Source organism: Rattus norvegicus, chromosome 2 (assembly GCF_021556685.1).
Source record: "Rattus norvegicus strain SHRSP/BbbUtx chromosome 2, alternate assembly SHRSP_T2T, whole genome shotgun sequence".
NCBI lineage: Eukaryota > Metazoa > Chordata > Mammalia > Rodentia > Muridae > Rattus > Rattus norvegicus.
Window position 1 is genome coordinate 25,739,354 of NC_141535.1, and position 20,957 is coordinate 25,760,310.

Sequence of the window (20,957 nt, forward strand, 5' to 3'; positions counted from 1 at the left end):
CTTCTATTATATTCATGAAATAACAATTATTCCTGTCGCCCTTGACTAAGGAATCTATTAGTTCTGTTCAGGTGGTTTATTCTTCCTTCACATGCTTCAAAACTACACATTCCCACAAGATCCGATCCTGGTAACCATTAGTCAATCTTCACCCCTTGACCAACATCTGTCTTATAGTTTCTTGCCATAGACACCCCCATTTTCATGTCACAGCTTTACCCATCTAGTTTAGCTCATATGACCTCTCTTTCTTTGTGCTAAACTAAACCCAGTGGGCTTATGATTCAAGGTCAGCAATGCTCTGTTTCTTTCCTTATGTCTTTGCCAAGCATGGAAAGATGTTTAAATCCTTTGTCTAAAAACCTACACTAGGGTGTGGTCTTCTTGACAAAATGGTACGTCGTGTTAGTATCTAGTTATCTCAAACACAGAGTTTTTACTTCCCTAATTATTCATCTGAAAGCATGGATGTCAGATTTGTTTTCTTACTCTCTTACCATGTGCTAAGCACATAGAAGCTGACCAACTGATTTGGTCAATGTTTTAATGTTAAACATCTAAAGAAGTACTATGTATATTGTGTCCCAAGGGGGACTTTTAAAAATCTTAATAAAGTCTCTTCAAATGAATGAATGATTTCTCATAGTAATGCACTGTGGTAGTGGCTAAAAAGGAGTCTTAGCTTGAAAGCAGATTGCCTGGGTTTAAATCCTTGTTCTCCCACCTAGCTCGGGATTTGGGAGTTGATATCTCTCCATGAAAACAGGAGGAGATTAACTTGAGATCAGATGAGTTATGTCACATACTAAAAACCATTCTGGTAGTTATTGTTCCACAAATGTCAGTTATTATTAAATGCTCATTACACATATAATGACAGCACTATTTGGAGCACTCAGAGCTAAAAGAACCTTCACTTAATAATTGAAGAGTTGAGAAATCAAAGTAAATAACCGGCTCACAAATACATAGCAAACTTAGAAGCTAAATACAAACAAATAAACAATGACAAAAACCAGTGCTCGTGACCTATTTTCAATGGGATTTTTCTCCTTAAGGATTTCTAAATCTGAACACTAACTAAGGGACATTCAAGACTCTTCAGTTTAACTCCCCCATGAAGGTCCGCACCGCGTGATCATTGCTCACAAACAATGCATCTTTGTTGGGAACGCCACTTCACAGATTCTTAGTCACAGGAATGGAGCATGTGGGGATTCTAACAGAACTTGTATCATGGCCCCAAGTAAAACTGAGAAACACATGAGCAACAGGACTGGATGCCAAGGTCAGGTCCTCTGAGTTCAGACAAAGCCACTGAATGAGCATCTCCTGAAAAACAAAAGTGTTCAGGGGAAAACGTGGTCTGGAAGAGTCATTATAGAGCTGTGCTCCAGGCCATCCTGCCCATACACAAATGCCTTGCAGACTGAGAATGCTTTGCTTGGGGAGAGTCAGAAATGACAATTTTGATGAACTCTGAACAACCTCCTTAACAGCCAGGAAAGATACAGGAGACAAGCATCCTGATGAAACCAGCTTTCTTTCTCATTGTCTGGAACAGTATTCAGCCTGGTTGTGCAACCAGGTACACCAGCATTCTAAAATTCAAGCTAACAGATATAGACTCTCAGAAGGAATTATGGCAACACAAAGATTGCTATTAAGCAGGCACACATAAACCTGTAGATAGAATTCTCTTGTCAGGTTGGGGGAAATGGTGTTCTCTGCTTTAACTTAATAAGGAAATGGATTTAATTTCTAATGCAGATAAAATCAGTATAAGTAACAGGAGCAATGGAGAAAACGTCACACTAATTAATCACCTATGTGTCCACAACAAAATGATCACCAACCTCCTCGACAGCCAACAAGACACAGAGAACCCTCATTCTCACTGTAGGGTTATTTAAAATGCCTCAGGGTAGGACACAGACTCTGAACTTTGTTTTTATTGCTTAGAATTTTATTTCTCAAAGCATGGAGTTTCCATTACATTGAGTCAGAAACTCAAGTTCCCTTCTTTATATTGAAGATGGCCCAGACACCCTCCAACAATCCTACAGTGATGCATGGTTCCTCTTTTGTGATTATAATATTTTATATAAATCTCTAAATTTACTTGTGACAATGACTTTTTATAGTTTTGATTGTAACTTAGCCTTTAACAGCTAAGCCATCTCTTTAGCCCAATGATGACTTTTTATATTTACATATGTGTAATGTCTGATGTGTGGACTATACATTCCTGAGGAGAGACTCCACATCCCATCTATACCTGTGTTCTTCCAGAGCCTCCTAGTATCTCGGATGCACTATTTGCTCGGTAAATGTGTTCTTTAGTTTCAACTATACATTTGCTAAGCATGTCCTACTTAAAATTGTGACTAAAGGAGTTTTAGGGTTGGAATGTCTTTCCTTTCCATTTTTGTGATATCCTAGTTTTGAAGCCAAATATTAAAAAAAAAAAAACATTATCGAATCAGCTGCAACTTTAGACTGCTGCTTCCTTACTATGCAAAAAGCGCCTAGCAAATTTTGCTAAATGTTATTGTTATGACAATAGGTTTCAAATGAAGGGAACCCTACCATCTTTTTGTGATAGAGGAAACCAGAAAACCCAGAGGTGTATCAAGAGGGCTGTTCCAGAAAGACTATTGTGCTGCCTATAAAAACTTCACAGCACCCAGGTCCTGATTCTGAGATCCAGTGAGTATGCCCAGGTCTCCATATTGCCAAGTTTTCTCTCTAATGGTTTTTCTGAGAAATTAATATTCAGTACATGCCCATTAGGCCCATAGACAAGAGTGGCTGAATGATTTACAATGTTTAGTCTAAAGTAAAAAGGCAGAGCTCTTTGAGCCAAGATTATGACATCAAGAGAGTGACAGCAGAACATGAGGTGAATTAAGAGCCTTTCTAAGCACAAGACCTTCTGTGTCTTCACTGGTCCCACACCTAGGAAGCCAGCCCTGTACTTCCTTAAAGAACTTCTGTACAGTGGATGGCAAAAAGCCTGTAGCTATGGACAGAAGAAATATTCAAGTGCATACAAGGAGCTTCAGGAAGCTGGAAGAAGTTCATAATTTGGAAGAAGGTAAGTTTAACTTTAAAAAAAAAGAAATCTTTTTATGTGTGTGCTTTGCCTGCATGTACGGATATGCACCACGTGAAGAGCTAGTGCCGGTATAGGCCAGAAGAGGGCCTCAGATCTCTTAGAACTGGAGTTACAAAGACTGTGAGCTCCGTGTAGGTTCCCGGAACCAAGCCAAGTCTTCAAGAGCAGCCCTTAACTAAGCCACCTCTCCAGCCCCACTAAACTTAGTTTGGGGAGAGCCGCTACGGAAGAAAGACATTCTGGATTAAAGGAGTGAGCAAGCAGGAGTCCCATGTTAAAAACTTTAGAACAGGGTTAATGTTTAATGAGGTCGAACCACATTAACATAAGAATGGCAACTGAAATTGAGACTGGAAAGGCAGGCAAAGGGCCACCATAAAGACTAAACATCACAAAGGCCCACTGTGTACCCACTAACTCCATGTCATTTTAAACTACATTTGTGTGAATAGATTTATGTATACAATAGTGATGCTTGCAGGCTTTGTTATACATTAATAATGAATGTAATAAATACTTTGAGGACGCCTAGCAGGTCTGTCCCCCTTAGGGCACAGTTTCTAGTCTGGTTGCTAAATTTTCTTCCAAAGGCCTGATGCTGTCCTTTCTCACTCAGATCAGAGCCCCAAGGAGTCGGCCCCTACTCCTCGTCCCGCCCCCACCATTCCACGTGCTGAGAGTGGGCGGTAGGAGTACTTCCGGGTGACGGAGGTCAGCCCCGGCAAGATGGCGGCCCCCATGGAGCTTAGCTGCTGGGGAGGAGGCTGGGGGCTCCCTTCGGTCCACAGCGAGTCCCTGGTGGTGTTGGTGAGGCTGCCTCGCGGGCTGGGGCACAGGGGGACTGGGCTGGCTAGCGGCGGGCTCCGCTGGGGAGGGCGGGCCGCTTGCAAGCGTCAGGTCCTGTCGGCCTGGCAGCGCTGTCCCGGCAGTGGGAGAAGGCACGCGGGCCCCGCATTCTCAGGCCCTCCCTCCTGCAGTCCGTGGTCCCCCGAAGCGGGAAGCCTGCGCGTCCCCGACGGCAGACGGGGGAGGGGCGCGGGCAGCTGCCTTCTGCCTTTGCGGGTGCAGCTTTCAGAGCTGCGCTGCAGACTTGCGTGACTGCTCTAAATGTCTAAAATGTCTTATTGCAAACTCTCTTTCAGGCTTATGCCAAATTTTCTGGCGCGCCCTTGAAAGTCAATATTATAGATAACACCTGGAGAGGTCCAAGAGGTACAGTATAAGCTTTGACACGCCCCTCTCTGCCCTTTTTTAACAATTGCATCCCTTCTTGCATTAAAGCCATATAGCCCAGGAGGACTTTGGGTGTCTTAGCTTCTTAGAATGACCTTGGCTGTTCGTTGGTCGTGTTTAGTCATTCTGAGTGAGTAATAACTCAAAAGTACAAGCCAAATCTGGAAAATAGGAGAAGCGAGAAAACATCTAGAGCTGCCCTAAGTAAAACCCACAAATGTTTGTACCTACACTCTCCCATATGCCAACTAGTGCAGTTTTTAAGGCATTGTAATCTTCAGAATAAATCACGGTGTTTGCTTGCCTGTAAACTGTTTTTGATTATAGGTGATGTACCAATTTTGACAACTGAAGACAGCATTGTTTCTAAGCCTGAAAAAATTCTAAACTTTTTAAGAAAACAGGTGGGTGGCTCCTTTAGAAGTAGAGTCTTCTGCATGTTAATTATTATTATTATTATTATTTTTTATTTTTATTATTTCAGACCGCATTATGCTAGCCAGCCACTATGCAGCACAAAGTGGCTTCAAATGCTAGAACTGTGGGATCTGGCATCCTGTATGACTTGTTTTTAATTCATTATAGGGTGGTTTTAATTCTTTGGGCAGCTGGGAATGCCTGGATCTTGACAACGGATCTAACTGCTTACCAGTGCTGAAAGGCATGCATTTTACTGTGATTTGGAAATATAGTAAAGTATATGCAATGTATTTATTATGAATTTATTGAAAAGGGTGTAGGATTCAATTTAGTTATTCAGACTTATTCTTGTTGGTAACGTTGTCACTTTAGTCCTATTGTTACTATACGTTTCATGCTAAGTGTGACACCTGAGTTCCCACTATATAGCAACTGTTTTATTTGATCATTTTTTGTTGCTCTTGTTTGTTTTGTTTTGTTTTTATGCTGGGTATTGAGTACTTTAAGAAAAAAAAATCCTGTACCATTAAAATTTGAACCTTTTCTAAATTGAGAAGTTTCCTTTTCTTATGGAAAAAAAATTATATAATGAACTGTGTGATTTTTTTTCTTTCTTCTGAAAAATAGTTGCTTTTACTCATTAGCTTTGTGCCACAGGCCATACTCTGATCAAAGGTCATTAGTAAGCATTAGTTGACAAGTTGTCAGCAATATTTGGGGTTTTGTGTATGTGCATTAAGGAGCAGTTTTTATTGGCTTAGTGTTCCTCTCACCTACCGTCAGGTGACAATTGTGAGGGAGAATTGGGAGTTTTAATTTTTCTCTCTTGTCCTAGGAATGTCCTTTGACTTCTGAGAGACTTTTTTTTTTTTTTTAATAGAAATTTAATGCTGATTGTGAGCTCTCAGCAAAACAAGGGGCAGATACACTGGCGTACATCGCTCTCTTGGAGGAGAAGCTTCTCCCTGGTGTGGTAAGCATTTCTGAATATGACAGTATTTTAGTGACTAAGTTGAAAATGTCGTAGTCCATTTAGAAAGAATAAAAAGGGTTTGGGGAGGAGGGCTTAAAGGGGAAATATCCTGTACTAGTCTTGAGCTTTTATATTATGACAAAACTGGATTCTGCTGGACATTTAACCTCCCACTGAAGTGGATAGTCTGTCTGCTTTGTTTGCAATGGCTGGCTAAGGAAATGTCCCACTACTGAGTTACAGTCCAATACAATGATATTATTTTGGAAATAAACACTATTGGTGGAAGATGAAACTTTGCTTCGTGTATAGAATTGGTTATATTGTAGTTCGTTCCGTGAATATTTTCTGAGCACTTTCTATGTGGTAGGCTTGAGGTACTGAGATATAGCAGTGAACAGAATTCATATGTTTAAAGTAACCTCATTTTGCCTTGAGTCATTTCATCTGGAAAATTTAAATGAAGTTACTCAATTCAAAGACGTTTATGAAAATACCGTCCCACCGATTGGATGATGTCTGTCTTGGCGGAACACACCTGTAACTGTTACCTCCTTTCGCAGCTTCACACCTTCTGGGTTGAGAATGATAATTACTTCACTGTGACAAAGCCATGGTTTGCCTCTCGTATCCCTTTCCCTCTGAGTTTAATCCTGCCGGGAAGGATGTCTAGAGGAGCCCTGAATAGGATTCTCTTGACGAGGGGAGTACCTCCCCTCTACCATGTCCAAGATGTGGAAGCCCAGGTACAGCCTTGAATTCTCCCAGCAGGCCCTCTGTCGGGAAGGGAGAGGTGGCCTTACCCAGAGCTACTACCTCCAAAGCGGTTTCCATCCTGTTTAGATATACAGAGATGCCAAGGAGTGCCTCAATCTCCTGTCGAACAGACTGGGAACATCTCAGTTTTTCTTTGGTGACACGTGAGTGAATTCCCTTAAAAGTCATTTTGCTATAAGCCACTGTTTTGATATTTCTACCAGTGTATTTCATAAATGCTTGACTTACTGCTTTCTTTGTTCATGAAAATGTCATGAAACCGATGCCACATTGAGAGCCCTGCATGGAGCAGCCCAATCCTGTGCTCAAGAATAAGCTATCTCTTATCTCTTAACACATCAGAAAGTCGGGCCAGTAATTCTGCTATGGAAGAGGAGAGCCCCTCTGACTGAGGCCCCCTCCTCCCATAGGCCACCCAGAGCACGGGCCTCTTACCCGCTGCACTGATCATGAAGCCTCTGACACTGTCACGTGTGTTGCACACGTGCTACCGTGCCCTTCCTGATGAAACCCTGGAGACTCACCCAGCTGTTTCTCAGCCCCAGGGCTGGGTGGGTGGTTCTAGATTTGTGTTGATTTATACTAACTGTATAAATATACTCTGGCACTCGTATCATGGAAAAAATGTAATTTTGACATATGCAGTTGTATTCAGTAATATGTGAATTAAAGCCAGTTCTATCACTTCCCAAAAGAGCAGTTTTCTACTTTAAAGGGGGTCCTGGGGGCTTATCTGAGTGGCAGGGCTTACACAAGGCCCTGTGTTCTAGTCTTAGCCCAGGACTTACTGGGTTTTTATAGGGTTTCTTGTTGTTGTTGGTATTAATCTAACATTAGCTTAATGTACCATGTATGTAGCTATAAAAATTTCAAACATTATTCTCACCCTGCTTCTACTCCATAACGTGTAGTTCACAACCTCAGCTGCTTCTGAATAAAACAGATGTTAGAGTATTTTTAAAACTACTTGGAAGGTAAAGCTTTGCCTCACCTTTGGGAAAAAAAAATGGTAACAAACGATTTAAAATGTGATGTTGTCTATTAGACTTGACAGACAGTTTGAATTCTCAAAGTGTCCCTGAAGGAGAGTTTTTTGTCTCTAGGCCTTCCACCTTAGACGCATATGTGTTTGGCTTCCTTGCACCTCTTTATAAAGTGCGTTTTCCCAAAGTTCACTTACAAGAGCATCTGAAACAGCTCCCCAACCTGTGTCGCCTCTGCGATGACATCCTGGACAGCTACTTCAGGCACGGTGCTGGAGGTGAGTCAGTGTTTCTTCAGTTAATGGTTTCCAGTGTTGGTATTTTAACAGTTTCCCGACAGTGCAGAAGTAGAACACGTTTGTGGATTGTCTTGGATTCTGGGTCATAGCTTCAAGACCTGGTGATTTTCTAGTCCCATTCGCTCCCATGTTCTTACATGGAGAAAGAGGCGTTTGTCTCCCACCGTCCTCTGCATTTTGCACTTTATGTGTGTCTATAAGTACGGCCCCTGAAGTGAGTCATTTTCTTCTAAAGGTTAAACCACACGTGTTGAGTCCCTGCTGAAAAGTAGTGTTTATCCTCATGCGAATGGGCAATCACTTTAAATGATTCTTACCTGCTGCTTCCAGCATTTTCCTTCATGAACAGAAATCAGTAGCAGATTGACTTTGGTGAGGTACACTCCCATGATCCTACTACTTGAAAACTGATTGCACCAAACTGGAGATAGAGTAAGTAGAGGGCTCTCGGCACTTAGGATGGAATTCTCTGTGACTGGGGACCTTGTGCTTAAGGGACGGGGCACTAAGTTCACATTTGTGGAGGTGGCTGAAAGTATCCTTTTAAGAAACAAGTTACAGAGTAGCTGGCTTAGGTAGAGAGGCTTTTTGGGGGTGGGGCTTGGGTTATGTGCTTTATGTACAGGGAGGTCCAGGAAATGGGCACTTAGGGAACCAAGTAGCATCTGACCTTGTCACTCTGGAGCAGTGGCTAGCAAGCCTGACTGACTGCACAGCTCATTCAGTCTTCCTGATTAAATGTCCTGGATCAAGCTCACCAAGTTCTACTTTAAAAACCCCTTTAAGTGTCTTGGGTGCCTGGTGAGTAGCTGGTAGGAAACCACTGCCTTAGCAAGCGGCCTGTAGTGTTTCGACAGGGACCAATGTATAATGATTAGAGAGAGCCAACATAAGACCATCATGCCTTTACTAACCACTATGGCTGGCTGCGTCTCCGTAGATAGAGTTTTGTGTTTTCCTTTCCGATTTCTTCCAGAGCACTGTTGTCCCTCCTAACTCTCCCCTTGAACCCAAAATGATTTTTTTCTCCTTTTCCCTTGTTTCCTTTGGGGGAGGGGTGGAGTAATTGGGATGGTAGGTAAACTGAAAAAGATTGTTTTCGATCTTAAACAGCGTGAAAGTCTTTCAGAGTTCCCTGTCTTTCTCCGATTTCTCTCCTGGCTTCTCAGGCATCTCTCCAGCTGGACAAGAAGTGGATGCAAACCTGCAGAAACTCACCCAGCTTGTAAATAAGGAGTCCAACCTAATTGAGAAGGTCGGGTTTCTTCAGTCACTGCTTTCCTATCTGTGGGAATGTTGTGATTTGGCCTGTGTGTTTACTTCCTCTTAGTTTTTAAGAGTTCACGTTTCAAAAGGCTGTTAAAGTATACTTTTAGCAAAGATTTATTTCATACAGTGTTTTGAAGCCAGCAGTGGCCTGTTTGCATTGAGGAAAAATGGAATAATTCTATTGGTTTGCTTTTTACTATGTAGTTTGCATTTATGAAGTCAGAAGCAAGCCTGGCCTGCTGTCCTGTCTCTGTCCTGAAGTTATTTCTGTAGGTCTAAGCACCGGTGCCCCGTCTTCCTTATGAGTTATGTCTCTTCTTCTTTCCCAGTGTCCTCCTCCTTTCCTGTCTTCTGGCCTACAGTGTTTTTAACCAGTTTAGTTATTTTCTCACTTTGGAGAGTCTCAGTTTGTGAGAGACTAAGGACCCAGGCAGTGGTGAAAGAGCCAACCATGGAAGATTTGAAAAAGATTCTAGTTGGAAGTGGTGAAAGGCTCTGCCGATTCTCCCCAGGTGTCTGATAAACTCAATGTCCTTCACAGGTACTGAGGTGTAGAGCTTCATGGGTTAGCTCATGTAAGCCTCCTGGAAGCTCTGTGTGCAGATTGTACTACTGTCCCATTTCACAGATGTGAAGGTGTGAGCAGTTCCATCACCGGCCAAGGTCTTTGGACTGAAAACAGTAGAGTGTAAACTTGACTGCAGACACTAGCTGGGGCTCCAGCATGAGTACTAAAGCTTGTTGTTCTCTCCTATAGACTAAGTGAGATTGTGTGTCTGTTACTAGGGGCCGAGGAGGCTTGCCTCTGGCATTCTCGAACATGGCCTTTGGTCCCAGTGTTCCACGTGGCGGTATATTTTGGTGGTCTGAGTGGGTTCAAGCCTTTACTTAGTCCGGCACACATCCTATCAAAGTGCTATGTATGGTCAAAGGATCTCTCTCATCTCATAGATGAAGGCTATTGACAAACTTTTCCTTTTCTATGTGTGAGGATTTTGTGACTGATGAGGCTTGGGAACTGTGCAGTACCCACAGGGAAAAAAGCTAGGAGTCCAATTACTGCTTTGTACATGTGTACCTTGGGCCTTCATCAGTTTGAGAGTCTTGTAAGCTGGACACCAGTATGTGCTCGTGTGATGGCTGGTGTAGGCCAGCAGGTCTTCGTAGACACACTGTTAGAGCAGAAGTCTAGAGCATAGAAGACTGGCTGGCTGGTGCTTAAGAAACTTTGTTCTTGCTGGAAGTAAAAGCCACTAGTTGCCGTTCTCTGCTCACACCCTTTTCTCATTTGAAATTGAACATTAATCTTTCATTTTCTGTCTTTTACAATCCTTGCACATACACACTTTGCTAAAATGTCTTCTTGTGTTGAAAGAGCATCCTGGGAAACAAGGGACGTTTTAAATAGTCTGCATTTATGCAGTACTCTGAAAGCCGCCCGTCTACTGGGTGAGCGGTAGGATGTTACCGCTTTCAAGGAGTGAAGTTGGTCAGGAACTCAACACCAGATCTGCAGCTTACACCTTCTGTGTCCATCTCGGTGAAGGTGGTTTGTGGAGATCTGAGTGCTACACCATCCCTGTCCTAGTGTTCAGGGGTGCGAGTGTGTGTGTCTGCACTTCTTGGGCATTTAAAAATGTACTTCATATGAACTGTCCCTGAAGTCAGCTTAGAAGTGACCAGTGCTTGAAAGACCTCTAGATTAGACCTAGAGAGCATGTGCTGGCCACATTTTTTCCCAGCATCCTTTGGTCTGCATACTCTCAGTTGGTGTGGGGTGCTTTTGCATGCTGGCCACTCTCAGTTTGGAAAAGGAGTATAATTAAAAAAACAACTGTGTTAATAAAAAGACCTGGCCTCAGCTTCCGCTCTGATACTGACTTTGGGACCTGGAAAAGGGACTTCCTTCTGAGCTGCGTTTGTTGTCTCATATGTGGTGGGGCCGTGCCTGTTAGCCAGTGTGTATGGAAGATTAACAGAGCTGGGAAGCATTCCGTCCACACTTACTGTAGCTGGTAGACAGTGCCTTACGTGAGGCTCGGATCAAGCCCAGCAGCTCATTTTCTCTTGTGGAACTTACTGTAAAAAGCCACATTGCTTTTCATGGATACCAAGGCAGCTAGTATTCATTTGTAATTTTTGAACAATCGTTTGTCAGAGGAAGGAAGTCCATCAGTCCTGTAAACGCCCAGTTCTGCCCTCTTCCAGGCTGCAGACTAGACGGGGAGGCCACTCTCCACAAGAGTAGATCCGCAGCCTTACTCAGATGTGTCTTGTACTTCCTACAGATGGATGGCAACCTCCGCCAGAGCCCTCAGCTTCTTCCTCGGAAGCTGCCAACCCTCAAGCTGACCCCAGCAGAAGAAGAGAGTAACTCCTCACAGCTGCTGTCGCCCTGACAGTCACAGCCAGAGTCTTGGTGACTGTGGGAGTAGCTGCTGGGGCCAAGTGTACGGAGACCCGAAGAAGAACACAGTAATGGGTTTAAGACTAAAGCAGAGGGAGCTGTGTGCGACCTTCATTTTAAATTATGAAAGCTGTGATTTTAGCCGGGCAGTGCATTTTAAATAGAGGCGAATACTAAGTGACCTGGGGGGCAAGCGCGAGGCACTGTGTATGAAACCCCGCCTTAACCGGGGCCGGCCTTTGCCTTTGGGTCAGGTGTTGCCGACCAAAGCTGCAATGCTTTTCTGAATGTGCGCTTTTTAATTTATTTAAGTTAATTTATTAACTTAGTTTTTCTTAGACTGTCTCAGAACATAATATGTGGTATTTGGCTGAGATCTTATTCTTCCTTTTAGAAGTCTGATGCCTATTTTAGGAACCAGGAAAAATAGGGATTATTTCAATAGAAAAGCCTGTATTTAATTTTAAAAAGCAATGAGGAATGTGCTTCTTAATTATTCTCTCTTAAGTCTGCTCCTTTGGCACTTTAGTACCACATATGCAAGTGCTAAAGGTGGTTTATGTAATACCGCGATGACGCAGCTCGCTCGCACGCACGCACGCACGCACGCACGCACGCACGCACGCACGCACGGAGGACTAAGTACTTGACGATAGGTTTGCTCTGAGCTAGGGAAGGTGAACGTGGCAGCACCAGGCCTGTGTGTGTTGCCTGCTCGTCTCACGTTTATGTCAGTTCCAGAGCTGGAGTCTGGCTCACCTGACTGTGTTCGCTGAAACCCTTGTTGAAGTGTGCCGAGTTGACTGTTAAGCCTCCGTGAGATGAGCCATGCAGAGGGTCCGGGAGCTCTCCCATGTGTCAGGTCTCTGCCTCTTTGACTCAGCAGCTTGTTTCATAAGCATATCATGTAGTCACACTCACTGACAAACTATCATTTCCTGTTATTTTTAATTACAGGTGAAGGATCCAAAGGGAGGAGTCAGAAATAGCATGTTTCTAAGACAATTTACAGTTACTGGTTGTAAACGAGCCCTTCAAGGATTTGCTGTGTAGTGAATTTACATACAACAGAAACTTGCTCATTATAGTGGCTGAGGTGCTTCTGTTGTTGTAAAGACTACTTCTGGGGTTTTTTAAATTGGACCATGTTTGGGATTAGTGTCTTACAAGATTACCATGGTGCTCAGAACATTTTACGGAGTTCTGTAGAAATCAGGCTAGAGACTCGGCTACTGTGAGCAGAGTGGAGCTCAGCTGCATTTGACCTGCATCTCCAGATTGCTTTGCTTTTCGGTACACAAAAGTCTTAAGTCACTGTAAATACTCTTTCTTGAAAGCTTTAAATGAGACCCAAGGTTATCCTCACAGTCTTGTCCTCCTCTATGAGTGTATTTGCATTTAAGACACATAATCAATGAGTTTCACAATACTTCTTTAACAAAGGGTGTGTGTGTGTGTGTGTGTGCGTGCGCATGTGAGGAAGTGCATGTGATGTGGGATGGATGTGTGCTAGTGAGTGTGGGTTTCTGCATGTGTGTGTGAGTGAATTAGTGCAGGGTAAGTGTATGTATGTGTGGTGTACATGTGTATGTATGAGTATATGTATGTATGTAATCTTCTAAGGCAAGTTACGACAATCTGAAATCTGAGTATATCAGTATTGTGTTTTAAAATTAATGATCGAGAGGCTTTATAGTCTCTAGGATTGGTTTTGTATTGAAGGATGATTGACACATTAATCATATATCTGTTTATGCTTTAATCGGGGTTAGTTATTTTCAATTATTAGTAGTAAGCCTTCCAGAAAGTATTTGAAGTAGTTTATAATTGTAAAATGCATGTAAAAATAGGATTATTTTTGAAAGATGTCTATTCCTAAGAGGGAGAACCATATCCACAGCACTAGATTGTAAAGTCTCCCTCGGCGGGGGAAGGCAGAGGGTAGCACTGAGGTAGTACTGCTACTGCCTATGAGCATTGCTTACGTGGGAGATGAACGCAGCGGGCTGTGTTCAGAAGACTCTGGACTTCAAGGAGTGCACTGTACCCTTTGTGCACTGAACGCCTTGTAATCATTTTAGAACAACAAGCATTTGTTCTTTTTAGTGGAGAGGATGTCTGTAAAGTGAGTGTTTGTTTTATGGTCACCCTGCTCTGAACTGCCTTTAGCCTTATGTTCTGTAGCCCATGTGCTTCAAGACCACATTTCTGAGATGCAGAACCTTGGTTAACTGAGTAAGAACTTAGACATCAGTTACTTAATCAGCCTCGTTGTCTAGGCGAATGGGACACTCGGGAGCTGTGACTGAGCACAGGATACGTCAGGGACAGAGAAGCTCTTAGAAGGACAAAGGGCCTGTGGTGGCCATCAGGACGTCTGTGCATGTGTCTGTAGGAAAAGTGGTTCACGGCCTTGACCAGACACTGTGATGTTGTGCTTTGGAGGTGGTGGTCAAGGACAGGATGAAAGCAGACTGCTCACCTTTATTTTTGTTAATTGTACAGAGCTAGAAAAAAATGGCTTGCTGGTTCCCACAGGAAAACATCCTCAGTGACCACTGTGGTCACAGTGGTGACCTAACACTGGAGAAACTGCAGACAAGGAGGATGGGGCTCTGTAGAACTTGACTTCACAAAAGGCTCACAGGAACAGATTTCAACTTAGGGGTACTAGAGGACCATATACTTTTTAGAAGCAACCATTTTTATTTCCAATTATAATCCTTAAAATTTTATAATTGATTTATACAGTAACACAGGGAACAAAGATACTTAAGTTAAAGCTAAGTTAACAGAGGCAGGAAGATGTAGAGTATTTTAAGAAAACACTCCGTTCAGGCAGCTCCATGTGATAAAGTGGAATTGAATTTGGTTGGTGGGGCTCCACAGTTTTTCAACAGACACAACCATAACCACTCAAAGGCAGAATATAAATATTTAAATATGCTGGGGAGCTGAAAGGATGGCTCAGTACTTAGGAGAACGTACTGCTCTTGCTGAGGGCCTGGCTTCAGTGCCCAGGACCTACAGCGGGTGGTTTACGACCTTCTGGACTCCAGCCTCTTCTGGGATCCATGAGCCCCTGTGCTCACAATGTGTATGTATGCCACGCACGCACATGCACACACACACACACACACACACACACACACACACACACCACACACACACACACACACACACACAGAGTTAACAGTAAAATACATTCACATAGGCACAGGAAGCTGGATGATGGGCCATGGTATACTGCACATCTATTTTTATAATGCCGTAAGAGTCTATACTTACTTCAAAATAAAGGCTTTAAAAAAACAAACCCAAGAGAGTAAGATTATCACTATGTATCTATACCTTAAAATTTATCACTGCTGACCTAGTATTTCCAAATGAGAACTATATTATTATTGATAATTTTTTATTTCATTCTTGAGTTCACAGAAAACACAGCTCAGGTTTCTAACAGATGCTTTCCCGAAGAGCTCTCCTGCCTTATGAGAAAGTTTCTAACAGCCTCACAGCAAAACTCACTTCCCTCAAAATATCAAGATGCTTATGATTTTGTGTTTCTAATGTGCATTTTCCCCTATGGCACTGGGTTCATAATTGAGGACAAGATATTTTGAGTCCTCTCCTCTGTCTGCGTGTGTGCATTCCTCTTCGCCTGCTGTTTCTCTCTGTGTATTCACAGTGTGGACCATGTGCACTGACACCACCCTGTGTGGCAGAGGTATTATGACCCAGCCGTGCACTTTTGTTTTTGCTCAGAGGCAGTTTGTAATTGACTTTGCTTTGTCCTGCCTGTTTTTAGAGTTGAAATCCTGAGCAGAGCCACAGAGATCGACTGGGTTGTGATGATAGCCTTTGTATCCATTCTTGGAGGTGAAAGTCAGATGTTGGTCTCCCCGCCCGCTCCTGTGTTGCTCAGTTATGCGAAGCTTACATTCATTTCTCAGTGTTTTCACGTCTCTTAAACTAATTTTAAAGAAATCCATGGATACGTGAAGTCACAGATCAGTGGGCCAACCCTGAAAGGGTTAACTGAAGTGTCATTGTCACCAGATCTGAGTGCTGCTCTTCTTGATGAAAAGGCCAGGAAGACTTTTGCTGTCTGTCTTTAAGTGTGTGTAAAATAGTTTAGTGTAGAAGTCGCTGTTGGGTGTTGTAATCTCTGGGAGCCCAGGGTGCTTGTTTTGCACTCAGGACTATTGTGTCCAAAACAAATGGGCACTCTGGGAATTTAAGAGGCTAAAAAAATATTTTTCCAGAAAAACAGTCCTGAATTACTGAAAAGAATTAACATTCTTGAACACGTAGTAAAAGGGCAGCTGGAGCTGATGGCTTGTGAACAGTGAGGGCGTGTTGTGGCGGGGTCGCTCTAACAGAATAAGCTGGCTTCTTTCAAAGGGGGCAAAGGCTAGTTGTTTTGTGCCCTCGTTATTCTTAACTTGAAGTTGGAAGGTAAAAACATTAGTTTATGCAAGAGTAGATTCTAAGAGGGTATTTGGCACAATATATTGTCCTAATAAGTTTGGGAAACACTGGATCATGCAAAGCTGACTTGCTGTAGGCTTTTCAGAACCTTTGATGTGTAAATGTGTGGTTTTGGTTTCCAGCTTCAGAGATGTTTCATTAGCAAAGAGGACAGTGAACCAGGCTGTGTGCAGGCGTGGGCTCATCTCCCTCCACTAAGCACCTCCGGTTAATATGCCACTTCCCTAACTTATTTTACTGAGGATTTTTTCAAAGTAGGTGTTTGATGGGATTTGTGTTCTGACAAGTTTACTTAGGAGAACATTGAGTATTTTGTTTTCTGTGCTCATTACAAAGTTTCTGCTTTTGAGTATTTTTCTCTGGTGACAGGAATGGTAACTAAGTAAGCTTTATTTCACCAGAGTATAAACTAGCTCGCCAATGAGGCTATGGGATTCTGTCAGCCTTTGTAACATATATACACAGTGGCAGGCTGGGCGTTCCAGGGTTTGGATGTCCATTTGAAGCACAACTTGCCGCGGGGTTCTGAGTGCTAGTGTCATGGCGAGCATCCAGCCACATGGAAAGCTCTCGGGTCTTACTTAGTTCTGATGCTTCGGTTTTCCTCTTGAAGATTAGAGCAATCAATGCCTGTAATCATGTAGTTTACATATCCCAGATCCTTGCCAGGCACAGGAAAGGACCTGCCAGAGTTTGTATCAGCCCTTGGAGTCACTGAGATGGGGAAGGCCACTCTGGCTGCTTGTTCTGTGGTCCATGGGCTGCTGGCGTCCTGATCTGATGGAGGAGGGTGTACACGGGCCTGTAAGTGCATAAAGATGACTCGGGTTTCTCTTATATCTTACTGTTTGTAAAAGAGAAACTGTCTTGCAGTGAGACTGAAGTTTTTTAGTTTCCTGGAAGATCAACAGAGGAAAGGACAAAAGCTGCATATGATGCAAGTGGACCCCGCCTCCCCAAGGAGTCTCAGGATGGGATACAATTTAAACATCTGTTCCTGTATGCAAATACTATATCAGCAATGCCGACCATCGCCTCGTAGTCTAGCCTTGCCTACTGTGAATGTATTTTTCCTAGAGCTGCTGTAGAAATACCCAGAAGCGGAATTGGTGGTCATTGTTAAGAATTTATTCTAATAAATGAGAAACTGGATATAACCTCAAAATAGCTATTTTTTCAATAAAATTTCAAATCACCTGAGTGTGTGTTGATTCTTGGTGTCTATCATACACTCATTCATGTGGTTGTCTTCGTTGAGGTGAACTTTAGTGGCTAAAAATAGTGGTTACTGGGTGCTAAGGCTCAGCTGGACAAAGTGCTGTCCCTTCTCACCCACTTTGTGTAGGAAACATGGGTGCCATTGTGAGACGTGGACCCCATGCTAAGTGGGTAGATGCCCACTTTCTAGGCCACTGACCTGCATGCCACGCCAGACACCTACAGCTGTGCACGGTTGTGGCTCAGGTCTGTCCGTCTCCCTCCCTTCCTTTGCCCTTCAGTCAGCCCCAGTCCAACAAAGCTCCATTCAGCTGGATGGAGACATTGAGGAAAGAACAGTCTTAGTCTGGTTGAAAGGTACAGGGTTTTTTTTTTTTTTTCCTCTAGTGTGCACTCGAGTGTGTGTGTGTGTTCGTGCGCGCGTGCGCGGATATGTGAGGGTGGGCAGTGCACAGGCCAGTAAATATCCTTGAGTGTCATTTTTCAGGTGTCACCCTTTTCCTGAGTCTTTACTGCCCTGGAGTTCACCAAGTAGGCCAGGCTCTGGCCAGCAAGTCCCACCTCCATGTTCTCAGTGCTGGGATTACAAACCTGTGTTGCCACATCCAGCTTTCTCAGTGCTGGATCTGGGGGTCAGACTTAGGTCCTCTTAAGCAAGCACTTTATTAACTGAACCATCTCCCCTCCCCATGCACACAAACACACCCTTTTTCAATACTGTAGGACTTGTGTCTGTAGAGAACATTGTGGTTTATCTGTAGCTGTTTTAGGGCAGTTCCTGATAGAAACCTGATAGGTGTCAGCTAGAGTTGTTTTCATTGGGATGTAATTAGCATGTGCTAAAATGTGGAGCTTTTCCAGGACCTGTTCATGTAAGTATTTCTCACTTTAGAAACTGCTATGTCTTTGCTGAGTTTTGTGTCTACAAAGAGCCTGAAGTGGCTGAGGTGACATGGATGTCACCTGCTTCCTGCAGGAGGGCAGCATAGAGTGCTGCAGTTGAGGGGCACATGGAATTCCCCTGAGGAGAAAGAACTACCTGGCTGAGAGCCATTCAACAAAGAGGTCAAGGAATTCCTACTCTGAATTGCTCCCGTCAGAGCATTGGCCTTGTCAGCTAGTATTTGGGGCGCTGAATTCCTGAGTAAGTAGTGGATGGGAGGCCACAGCACAACTGTATTTTGCTGCTCCTTTTTCACAACGACAGCTATTAGGAAAAGTGAAGTTTCGCTTGTTTCCACCTGACCCAGCAGAATGGAGGTGAGGACGTGAGGAGCTGAGGGACTGGGTGGAGAATGGCTCAGTGGTTCCCCATGCCAGCTGCTCTTTCTAGAGGACACCAGTCTGTTCTCAGCACCCAAAAGGCTGCTCACAACCACTTTTACTTCCAGAGGATCTAAAGTCGTCTTCTGGCCTCCTCCCTCAGACACTGCACACATGGTAAAAAGGCATGCAGGCAAGACACTCACACAATTAAACTTAATTTAGAAAAAAGCTGGAAACTTTGGCTGGGTTAAAGTGGAAATGTTGGTAAGGAGCCAGGAATTGCCATTTTGTGATCTAGATCCCAAGTGATGAACTTAGCCTCTTGGTGATGTCACAAGAGCTTCAGGAGAAAAACCATGGTCCATCTCCAGGTACAACGGTCAGCCTTCTGAGATGCTTTTCAGCATCTGTGGCCAAGAAATGAAGGCAGCTGTGCTTCATCAAAGACATGTCTAGTTTCTAATGCAACCAACTGAGGCCCCGAAAGTTGCACATTTCCAAGTAGGGGAGACACTATTAGCCTTGTCCTTTGGAATAAGAGAATGGGAAGAACAGATATGCTTGCTTTCACATTATAAATGCAATTAAGGGTTGGTTCCTTAGGTCTCACTGGGGGGCGGGGGGTGACACTCTCAAGGGTTCACGTTTAGAAAAAGTTGAATCTTGCTCTAGAGGAAGCATTGCTATTTCTCTATCAGGACCAAACAGACTTGGGGTTCATTTAAATGCACAAAGTGATCTGACTTATGTAAAGTCTTCTCATGTTCTTCCAGGTTTGATATACAGTATCCCAGTTTTCCCCCACAGGAGAGAAAATTATAACCTAATAAACCATTTGCATTTTGAATCATACATAAAATCTTTACCCCTGCTAAAAAATGGCTTAGGGTAAAAGTGTGTGTGTATGTGTGGGGGGTACAGTAGGTATAGAAATTAAGAACAGAGGAAAACATTGCATATGTATACAATCAAAACTAGTTCCAAAGACGTGCAGAAAATGTAATCATTGGAGCATATGGCTGGGAGTGAACTCCTGCGAACTTAATCCACTTCTGTCATTTTGAAGCTGTTTACCTCTCATCCATGCCAGGCTCAACACACATCTTCTAGTCTCTGGTGCCTTGTAGAAGCTAAGGTGTCCACACCATTTGAATCCCGTTTCCATCCTGCTTCCTTAACCTTCTCAAGGAGAAAGCTTTCATGATGGTACTGAGCACGGATGGGTTCCAAACACTAACTAGTTCATTTGAGGGAGGGAGTATATAAGAAGGCTTTCAGAGACTGCACTTGAGAAACTTGCAGTGTGAGGTAAGTGAGTGTAGTTTCAGTCTAGGACTGTCTGCGCTTGATTTAGACAGTTTTATTTCATGTTGCTACAACTGTTTTGTGCTCAGCCTAGGTGATTTATAGAGAAAGGAAACTATTTCTTACCGTTATTGAGGCTGGGAGGTCCAAGATTAAGGAAGTGGCCTCTGGTAGTGGCCATATGCTGTGTTGTCTCACGTGAGAAGATCAGTGGAATGGAAAAGAGCGAGAGATGGAGGGGCTGAACTCACCCTTTCTTAGAAACTCCCACAAATAGCTAACCCGTGGCTGCGATGCTCGCACTAGTCATTCACGGGGCTGAGCCCTTACTACCCAATCCCCTCCTGAAGCTTTCAACTCCCAGTTACTGTGTATGGCTTAGGGGTTAAAGTCCTAACTCGTGGTCTTTGAAAGAAACCCTAAAGCCATAGCAAGTAGCAGTGACTTGCCATCCACATAGGTTTCTTCTGTCCCAGAGACATAGACATAGTTACAGATACATCCCCAAAGGTCAAGGGCAAAGGAGACTGCATGTGTAGGTTTCAGGTCCCAAGCTGCAGTAGGGAAATGTGAGGCATCTTTTCACTTACTGTTGGGAAGCTTGAAAGGAACTCCTGACCAGTCAGGGGCTTAAAAGACAATGCGCATGCTCTGGGCAGAGCCAAGCCTGGCAGCCTTGACCCTACACAAAGAACTACAGGCAACTGAGGAAAGCGAGACCAGGAGAGGTGGCAGGAAATCCTCTCCACTCTTACTTTCCTGTATGTACAGGAGGGCTGTGGGAGATAGTGTGCCTGAGATGAAACTCGGGTGTGGAGGATCAGGTTGCTTCACGACATGTTCTCAGGCTCAGGTAGACGTGTGGTGAGGAGTTGGATGTCATAGCGAAGCTCTGAAGACAGTTATCTGGGCAGGATGGGAGATGCCCCTGCCCAACAAAAGATTGTTGAACCCACATACTGGTGGGCATCTGTGAGAGACGCAGAAACCTTAGTAAGCCTTAGTCAAGTTTTACAGACACAAGCAGATCATGAAATGGGGTGACCCGCCTGGTTGCTGCCGCTGCAGAGAGCCCCTGGGCAGCACCCCACGAGCGAACCTGAGCCTCGGGACCACAGGTAAGACCAAATTTTCTGCTGCAAGAAAGCTGCCTGGTGAGCTTGGGACACACGGAAGCAGAATTTCTCTAGAACCGGGC

The 20,957-nt window shown here is 43.8% G+C and overlaps 1 protein-coding gene across 4 annotated transcripts; it reads left to right on the forward strand.

Annotated features, from left to right (window-relative positions):
- The first annotated feature begins 3,818 nt into the window (after positions 1-3,818).
- Positions 3,819-17,170, forward strand: Mtx3 (metaxin 3). 4 transcript variants are annotated; one of them, XR_015668942.1, is made up of 10 exons: positions 3,819-3,925; positions 4,261-4,330; positions 4,679-4,755; positions 5,652-5,744; positions 6,308-6,490; positions 6,588-6,664; positions 7,625-7,782; positions 8,134-8,235; positions 8,973-9,058; positions 11,361-17,170. XR_015668942.1 is itself a non-coding variant. In NM_001433247.1 (9 exon segments), coding segments are annotated over 9 exon segments (936 nt in total). In that variant the 5' UTR covers positions 3,826-3,844; the 3' UTR covers positions 11,472-17,170.
- Positions 17,171-20,957: the final 3,787 nt, after the last annotated feature.